We start from the raw sequence: 10,483 nt of genomic DNA on the forward strand, positions 1-10,483 counted from the left end.
TTTAATGGTATTTAGAGCCATTTCCAAATACTACTCATTTTTTTTCTCACATATGAATGGAATCATACATTTGCCCACACATATAAAATTAATACATGTTGCATTATATATTTTACATTTATATCAAGTCACAAATATTGCCTTGTTACTAGCAAATATTAAAATGACAATGACCCTTTTTTTAAAATCCAGTATTACATTGGCTGACTTTATGAGTAAATTATTCCTTTATAGGCAATTCTAGGGATATTTTGTGATGCCCAATTATACCTTAAAAGAATCTGGGTGACACACAGATGATAAAATACATCTTCAATGTTTTCTCATTAATTCCCCTGGAATTTAGAAAAATCTGGAAAAGTCTACAACACTGAAGGTTTCACTCTTTTTAGATGGCACTTAAGATGCCATGATAGTCTCACAGCAGTCTGTCTCAGCTTGCCATTTTCCAAAATTAGGACAAATGAGTGATTTGAAGGAAGAATCGTTGATGCTAACAAGATGAAGAAATTGACCTGCTATTTCTGCTATACAAGGAAAATCCTAGCTGTTAGTAGGAGAGAAGAAAAGTGAACCAAAAAGAAGAGGAGGAAAGACACCATCATTTTCATTTTCATGGCCCTGTTATGGGCCTTCATTCTGAGGTCCCTCACGCCCAAGGTGTTGAGCTGCAAATTCCTGGTATGTCTCATCAAGGACAGAATTAAAAGAAGCAGTGAGGTCAGGGATGGAAGAAAGGGAATTAAGTAGATCAAACTGACAGGAATCCAGAAGTTACAATATTGAGTTTTATTTATATCTAAAGACCAAGTTGAGTTTCTTTCATATGTTGTGTAGATGTTAATCCATAAGTCACTAAGTCCACCTGTTAATGGAAGGTTGAAAACATTAAGAACAAAGACCCCAGTGGGAGTACAAGTAGCACTCTGCTAATTCTCCATCTCAGCCAGATGAAGCAAGGGTGGGAGAAATTGGTTATTTTAAAGAAGTAAAAAACACTAAGGCAGCAAGCCAGGTAACTAAGTGATTGTTCAGTGCCCCAAAAATACAAATAAATTTTATTAGTTTATTGAAGGCATACAGATGTGGCCATAATGCTATTACAAATGAATCAAATAGTATTATCCAAAGTTGATTGATTCTGGATAGCAAGGCTGGTGAGGATGCAGTTGGCTGGTAAGATCTTTTGACTCCTCACCCAGTCAGTGCAGTCAACTAGCACACTGAACCCATTCCCTAGAATTCAGATTATGAATTCTCCCATCATCACTATCAGAAAGGTGTTTTCAATTCCAGATGGCATTTCTGTAGAAGCAATCCGGAAACATAGTACTATGTTTCACTGATAACTTTGCTGTCAAAAGGTAGCAGAATAATATCCAACTTGATGATTTTCAGATTAAATTTAAAATGTTTAAAGTAACTCAAAATGGTCTTCTGTTTGATAACATGTCATTTATCTTGACAAAAGATCTGTTTTTTAGTATTCATCTCAGTATTGGGCCTGAAATATGTGCCAGGAGATCCAGTTTCACATATCTTAATTTAAAAAATAGCATTATTGGCCGGGCACGGTGGCACACGCCTGTAATCCCAGCACTTTGGGAGGCCGAGGCGGGTGGATCACAAGGTCAAGAGATCGAGACCATCCCGGTCAACATGGTGAAACCCCGTCTCTACTAAAAATACAAAAACTTAGCTGGGCATGGTGGCGCATGCCTGTAATCCCAGCTATTCGGGAGGCTGAGGCAGGAGAACTGCCTGAACCCAGGAGGCAGAGGTTGCAGTGAGCCGAGATCACGCCATTGCACTCCAGCCTGGGTAACAAGAGCAAAACTCCGTCTCAAAAACAAAAACAAAAACAAAATAGCATTATTTTCATTCAGACTGGCTTCCAAATTAAATAGTGGATGTAGTAAATGTGCCCACTCATCATCAGCACTGGCAGCAATTTCCCACTTGTGAGGACACCTAGAAGGGTGAAGTCAAGTACACAAATATCAAACAGATTTCTTCACACTGATTTGTAATTTCCTCTTCAACTGAAAGTCAATACCATTTGAATTTGAATATCTTAATTTTAAAAGAATTATCAAAAAATAACCTCTCTAATATATGTGTTATTCATTAGTTTCATTGAATAAACTACATCATACTTCAGATTCTACTTTGGATGAATTAAGTGTAATAAAAAGAAGAAGCATCAAAAAGCTCACAGAGTAGTGGGGAAAAAAGCAACATTAAATGTGCTTTTACTATTAAATGTGACCAAAGTTTGATCAAAATGCAATTATAACACAGTGGAGGGTATTATAAAATCCATGGTCAATAACTAATTCTAATTTCATGAAGACAATGATAGTTGGCTTGGGTCCTAAAGCTTTTAGGATTTCTTGAAGAAATAGATTAAAAAGGGAGATGATTTTACAAAAGTATGTAAAAGAATATTCAAAGAAACCAAAATTATTCCTCTATCTGAGCTATTTTACTGAACTTTTGAGCTTGGTTTCCAATGCTTTCCTGGCTATTTGATTCTGAATAAGCTCTTATCAACTGAAATGAATTTTAAAAAGTAAGAAAAAAGATGGAAAATAGCAAAAGAAATGTAAGATGGAGAATAGGAGGGAGATTCTCCTTTTCATTAATTCTTCCTTTGGCAAAATTCTTTGTCTCATAAAAATGTATTCACAATAAAATATATTTTAAATTATTATGTATTTGAATTATTTTGTAACTCTAATACAATGATTTTTAGCCTTGACTGCACATTGGAATTAACTTGGGAGCTTTAAAAAGACTTATTGATGCCTGTGGGCCACCCACTCAGATTTTTTTATTTTTATTTTTTTACTTAATTGGTCTGGAGTACATTGCTGACACTCACTGAGAGGCTCTTGATGTATGTCACAGTGCCTCCCAAACCCAGGCGAAAGTCTTTCTACCCAAAAGCTACAAATCTATGATTCTCCAAGGACAGGACGGATTTTGTATGCCTTGTTCTCTGACAATGTGTTTCTCATTCGGCCAGTTTTGACTCTGACTGGGAAATTGGCCACCAACTCTCTTAACAACCACACAAGGGACTTTCTTGTTGTTGTTCATTTGTCTATTTCCAATTCGTAGAACATAAAGGGCCTGGAAAATAGGTCTTCCATAACTATTTCTTAAATGAATTAGTGCTTAGTTGGCGGTCTCACTAACGGCACGCAAAAGGAGAAAATGAATAGGGCTTGACTGTGAAACAAGTACTAGAGCAAGAAAAGAAAGTAACTCCTTAAAATTAGAGAAAATGTTACATTCATATATGAGTTTATGAAAGACTTCTGTTCTAATCCTGAAAAATCCAACAATGTTCTGTAATCTTTCCAGTTCAATCAAGAAATCATACAGAATCAAAAGGAACATCCTGAACTGGCACCCAAGATGGGGGGCACTTGGTACTTTTCTTCCGAAAAGGAACTACTTCTGGCCCAGGCAGTTGAAGATGGCTAGAAAACTAGATTTCATGACACAAGAAGCAAGATAGCCCTAGAGATCACCAATGTTTTCAGAAATGCTCTGCAAGTCAGATAAAGGCTTGAGAAGACAACTCCATTGGTAGGTGTGGTTTAGCCATGACAAACACAGAAAACAAGTCAGTCAGAAGACAGTGATTAAAGAACACTTCAGTTTGTAGTTACACTGAAGAAACTAAATATAAAAGATGAAATAACAAGTATAAAAATCACAAGTTCCATAAACTATGAGTTGTATTCAAAGTCCAAGTTAATAATCACAATTTTATTAAAGTACATAATTACAGATCCATCTCAGCTCCTGGGTCGAACTGCCTTTAAATACTTCATTCTTCAAATGATTGTGTTATACATGATAAAGAAAGTAGTATTATATATAGAAATACAAGATATATTTTTACAAAAAAGTTGGGCAGATAATAATTAAATTTATGTCTATATAAGGTAACAATTTAAAATTATTAGTCTAAGCTTATAATGATGACTATAATTTAAATCAGAAAAAGTATGAACTTGATTTCCTTATTTATCAGTATAAAGAATGGCATTACTACCAAAGGATCATGAAAAACACATTCAGAAGTACATTTTGGCCTAATTCAAAAAAAATATTGAGTTCTGGAATGGTGTTGAATAAGATACTAATGAGCTTATATGAGTGTAAATAAAGGTGATTCAACTGAAGATGTTATGTGCTGCTATTATTAACACTACCTTTCCTGGCTTCAATCCTACAGTCTCCTTGAATTCTTTCTATTTCCTCTCTGTGTCTGTGACATCTCCACTGAAATAACCTGCCTGGGTTTTACATTTGCTCCTTTTTGTTACCTCTCCCATGTGCCTAGCCAACATTTTTAGGACACTTAAGGGTCTCACAGCTGCCAGCAGCACCCCTCTAAGAGGGCATGGTTATCCCTGGGAGCCCACTCCACTAAGAGAAAAAGGTTATCCCTGGGAACCCAGTATACCTGTGACACTCTTTCTGTCCTGTCATTAGCAAGCTTTACCATTTACTTAGGAACAAAAAATTAGCCTCCTGGTTCTTTGCTATCGCAGCTTGTTATTTTTATACGTTGAACTTAGCAACAACTGCTTTGATAGTCACTACATTAAAGTTGTGGTGTTTGTATTTTTTCAGTTTGAAGAGACCTTCAGTGTTTGGCTCTTTGGGTTTGGCTGAACCCTAACCCAAAATGCAATCAACTGGGACTAGGGCCACAGTTTGAAGGGACAGAGATTGCATCTTTCACACATGGAGGACATATGCCCAGCTGAATCATTACCATCCATAAATGTTCCTTTCATGTTTCCTTGAAAATTTTGGTTTCACTGAGCATATATACCACTTTCATTTTCAAAACTGAGGGCTGCAGATTTTTCTACAAAATCTTTAGAGGGAAACACCCCCACTGGCTCTTCCTCATGACAAACCTAAGACAGGGCCAGTGTCTTGGGTTTACACCAGTCCCCACATTGGCAAGATTAGAGTCTCATGCTCAAAATAAGAGTGACTGTCCATTTTTGTAATCTTCTGAAGCTGCATATATATTGATTGCTTTTAAAAAGGAAAACTGAAAAAGCTGTGAAATGAGATTTGTATACAAGAAGACAAAGAGTTGACTATTTATGTTTCTCAAATTCATCAAACTTTTCAGATCAACTTTTTCTTGTGAAGGCTGGTCTTAGGGTCCTTAGTAGGCAATGGTTACTTTAGACAAAATATCATCCCATTTCTAGAATGAAAGAAAAATGACTGTGCAAATATACAAACACTCCCTAAAATAACTATTGGATACTAGGCTTAGTACCTGGCTGAGAAAATAATCTGTAAAACAAACCCCCATGACACATGTTTACCTGTGTAACACACCTACACATGGACCCCTGAAACTAAAATAAAATATTTTAAACAGTCCCTAAAGCATGACCTCGGCTCAAAGAAGATGCAATCTAATCAAGCTTTTGCTAGAAAAAGCCAACTCTAAAGAGATAGCAGATAAACCACCTGAGGCAGTGAGGAAATTGGTGCTCCTCTTTCTTGGATATCAGTATAGGTATGGGTTTCTACTTGATGTACACATTCAGTACGGTTTCAGAAAACATGCCTTGGTATACTTAATTTATGTCTTATTTGCCTTCCGAACTAAAGCTATGGGTTATAGATAAGCCAATTTCAGCAGTAGAAAACAGGTTATTTGTTCCTCTCCTATACGTTACTCAACTGTATTAATTGAAATAAGCCCAATCATTACACCCAGACTCTTGAAATGAACATTTATATGACAAGTGAGAGGGGGACTATAAAAATGAGTGATAATTTCCCTCTTTCCCCAACAGCTGGCTGCCAGTGTAGGTCATAATCGTGTCAGTCTTTCTCCATTTTGCAGGGGGCTGGCACTGCATGTGGCAGTGCATGTGTTGGGCATGGCTCTTGGATCCTGGCTTGGTGTTACTAAATTCCCACAAAGGCCTTGTTTGGGAGAAATTGGAGGTGCAGAGCTTGCTCCCATTTGCCATTCAAATATGCAGATTACTAGCCAGGCACAGTGGCTCATGCCTTTAATCCCAACACTTTGGGATGCTAAGGCAGGTAGATCACCTGAGGTTAGGAGTTCGAGATTAGCCTGGCTAACATGACGAAACCCTTTCTCTACTGAAAATACAAAAATTAGCTAGGCATGGTGGCATGCACCTGTAATCCCAGCTAACGAGGAGGCTGGGGCAGGAGAATCGCTTGAACCCCAGAGGTGGAGGTTGCCATGAGCTGAGATTGCCCCACTGCACTCCAGCCTGGATAACAGAGCAAGACTCCATCTCAAAAAAAAAAAAAAAAAAAAAAAAAAAAATCAGATCACAATACATCAGTTGCAATAACCAGAATATGTCCTGGGCTGTTTTTACTAGTTTTTTGTTTTGCTTTTATTGTGGAGAATAGGTCCGTGTTCCTGTAGTCCCATCCCCCTGGTTTTGCTACCTACTAAGTGTAAAACATGTGTTACTCTAAGACATGTATTAATTTACCACTAAAGTTGCTCATGAGTTTGATCAATTGCTTACCAAAAAAAAAGTTACTGACACGAAAATATAAATAGTGTTTTGGGTTATCTTGTAAAGAGTACAAGGTCATTTATATAAAAGACTATCTATAAAATAAACTCAATATCTAAGTCTAAAATATATTCAGCTAGATTTGCACATTAGGTTTTATCAAGGCAAGAAAAGTATAATTATAATTATAATCTTTGATAAAATACTAAATTAATGATCAAAATAACATGTGCATTTTATTTTGTAAAATGCAAATTACTAAAAAATAGATGCTGTATTATCATTAAAACTATCATCATCATTGTTATTGATACATGATACCATATAGCACAGATGTACTTACAATTTCATTTTATATATAAGGGAGGGGAGTATTAATAATTCTAACATCCTTTCCAGCTCCAGGACACAGCTGTAGAGTGGCACCCTCACCTATAGCTTCATCAAGTTTAATTTAGAAGCATGTATTTATCTGTATTTAATAGCACATTTTTGTTTTTGTACTCTAACACAACATAAAGAATATATCAAAAGTGAATTATAAAAAGAATTCTTTGTTAAAATTTTCATTATATATCTTCTGTACAATGCTTTAATCTATGCCATCATATTCAAAACATTTTAGTAAGTTTTCCCACCCATATCCTTATTTACAATTCGTAGTTACCTTATCGAATCTTAGATTATCATAATCACGGCAGCACTATGTATACATATGCTTGTCTAAAATTTACAGTAAACATGCAACATTCTGTAAACAATATCACTTTGCTTTCTGTGCCTTCCTGGTTGACATTGTTTCTATTTTTTCCTCTAAGAACTCCAGTGATCAGATTGCAACACAATGCATGTCACATAAACAAACACAAACACAATCATCCTCAAAAGGTGACTACGATCTTTTTGTAGTAGCAATATGTGTATAATTGTGAATTAAGAGATAAACCTCTATAATTTTAGTTATATTACACAACATGGTAGAAATATTGATTTCTGCCTCTCTGAAAATGCATATTGCATGTCTGAGATTATAGCAAAATTATCATGTGCCTAGAAACATCCAAATGTTTATTATTTGAGGCTTTAAATTAAGATCAGTATTAAATCATGTGTTTCCAAGTTCCATTTAAAGATAATTTATTTTATTTCATGCTAAAAATATTGCTTTTCTCACATAATCATTGTATTCCCTTGTTATCAACAAGACATCTAATAACAAAATTATACCTTTTTTTTTTAATTTTAAAAAAATGCTTGGGACCTGGCACAGTGGCTCATGCCTGTAATCTCAGCACTTTGGGAAGCCAAGGTGGGTAGACCACCTGAGGTCAGGAGTTCGAGACCAGTCTGACCAATATGGTGTAACCCTGTCGCTACTAAAAATACAAAATTACCAAGGCATGGTGGTGTGTGCCTGTAGTTCCAGCTGCTCAGGAGGCTGAGACAGGAGAATTGCTTGAACCTGGGAGGTGGAGGTGGCAGTAGTGAGCCAAGATAACACCACTGCACTTTAGCCTGGATGACAGAGTGAGAGTCTGTCTCAAAAAAAAAAAAAAAAAAAAAAAAAAATGCTTGGCTTTTAATCTATGAAGCTGTATTTTTCCTACTATGATTTTAGTTTTTAATTCAATTTTCTATCAACATTGTATACATCGTTTATCCATTCAAGTTTATAATCTATCTTGCTTTCTAAAGAATCAGATACCTTTTTCTCCAGAAATTGAAATTACCTATCATTTGCATATAAAATTAAATAATTTAGATTTTTTGAAATAATATTTGAGACTAAAATATTGCTTGCCAATGCACCAAGCAAAAATGATTACTTCTAAGATGGTATCGACTGGCAATATGTGAATTGTCATCAAAAGCAGCCTGGCAGGGGAAAATTTCAGTTATGTCCCAAAATACTTAGAGAAACCCAGTAGGAAAAAAGAAGACAGTGGAAGTGATCCCCAAATCGTCCTGATTGAGTTATTCTCTTAGAAAAGCTTCCAGAAAGTCTGTCTATAAAGGTGAAGGGTTTGCTCCTTTTGTATGGCTTCTAAGATGCCGGAGTAGCCTCACAGCTGTCTGTCGCAGCTTGCTGTTTCCCAGAATGAGAATAAATGAGTGACACGAGGGAAAGACATTTAAGGGTAACATGATGAACTTTAAGTACCTGTAGTTCCATGATACAAAAACTATCCAGCTTGCCATTTGTGAGGAAAAAAAATGAAATATGAAGAGGAAAAGGAAAGACATCACCATTTTCATGGCCCTCCTGTGGGCCTCTGTGCTAGAGTCTCTAGAGCCTAAGGAACTGAGCTTCAAATTTCTAGTGTGTCTCACCAAGGACAGAAATAAGAAAATCAATGAGATCAGACACAGAGAAAAGGGGATCAAATTGGTCAAGCTAAGAAGAGTGTTTATCATAGAGATTTTATCATAGAGAGTTTTATTTTCATTTAAATATAAAGTCAGATTACTTTTACCTATTATATTCAGTGTGATATCAGTTAACATATATACCAATATACAGTCAAAAATCAGTAAGAACAAAGACAGTGTAAGAAGCATAACAATCACTCTATTCATTCTCCACCTCAGCCAGAGGAAAAGGGAGTGGGGGAAGTGGGCTATCTTAAAGAAATAGAAAACACTTAGGCAGGTGGCAAGCCAGGTTGTCAAGTGATTAATCATGTACAAAAGCATACCAGCAGGTTTTCCTATTCTATATGTGGTATATAAATACTGATCAAGTCCAACTACACATGAATTAAACAGCATCACCAACAGTTGAACAATTGTGGAGCTAGCCAAGCAGGTGAGGATGAAGTCAGCTGAGAAGACCTTTAGGTTCTTGATCCCATCAGAGCAGTTTACCAGTCCAATGAACACATTCCCCAGCATGCCGATGATGAATTCCACTATTGTCACAATCAGAAAGATGTTATCCAATTCGGTGGCCATTTCCAGAGAAAAAATATCCAATTTTCTAATACTTTGCTTCGTTAATAAATCTACAATCAAGCCATTGCAGAATAGCATTCATTTCTGATACTTATCTTCATTGCTTTAATTTCACTTCCAGTCTTAATCAAAACCTTCTGCTGTTGGATACAGTCTCATATGCTTCAGTAAGTCTTGCCTGTTTTTACTGTAATTCTGATCTTAATCCCAAAAGATCTGTTAAGGAATGCAGTCTCACATACCTTGACAGAAGTGTTTTCATTTCTTTGAAAGAGCTACCGAATTCTAAACCAAACAGTTTCTATGTCCATTTATCATTGGCATGGGCTGAAACTTTCCACTTGTGGTAATGATTAAAAGGTTGAAGTCAAGTATGTTAACATGCAAATATAGGTCAGATTCCCCACTATCTCTGATTGGACATTTCTGCTCACCTGAAATACTATGCCACTTGGATCCAAATATCTTTATTGTTTTTCATAGGAAACTCTAGAAATAATTTACATATTTTGTTATTATTCAATGAATATATTTTATAAGTGCCTTCCATGTGTCTGACCTTATGCAAATGCAATATATTTACCACAAAAAAGCATTTATATTTACCACAAAAAAGCATTAACAAGTTTATAAAATACTGAAAACAAAAAAAGAGCAATGAGACAGAATCAAAAATAAAATACACTATTCAAGCAGATGGGAAACTACAAACACTACTGTGGGGGAGAAAAAGGAGGTGACATTTGCCTTGGATCTGGAAAATGTTTAATATTTCATGAGGAAACTCAAGTCGTATTTTGAACTGATTGAATAATATCTAAAAGACAAGGAAACTCAAACTACTTTTCTGAAATTAAAGTCCTACTAATATTTCAATCTAAGTGTTCCTCAGGTATCTTACAGTAACTTATTCAAAATTAAACACAGTTTTGCCCTTTACCTTGGTTTTATATATATGTTCTATTTGT

At 35.7% G+C, this 10,483-nt stretch overlaps 1 protein-coding gene across 1 annotated transcript; it reads right to left on the reverse strand.

Moving 5' to 3' along the window:
• Positions 1-8,570: 8,570 nt before the first annotated feature.
• Positions 8,571-9,515, reverse strand: LOC105707587 (taste receptor type 2 member 42). Its single transcript, XM_021671991.2, has one exon. The coding sequence runs from the start codon at positions 9,513-9,515 to the stop codon at positions 8,571-8,573; it is 945 nt and encodes a 314-aa protein (XP_021527666.2).
• Positions 9,516-10,483: the final 968 nt, after the last annotated feature.

This window comes from Aotus nancymaae, unplaced genomic scaffold, assembly GCF_030222135.1.
Source record: "Aotus nancymaae isolate 86718 unplaced genomic scaffold, 86718_ANA_hifiasm-v0.15.2.pri h1tg000016l, whole genome shotgun sequence".
Classification (NCBI taxonomy): domain Eukaryota; kingdom Metazoa; phylum Chordata; class Mammalia; order Primates; family Aotidae; genus Aotus; species Aotus nancymaae.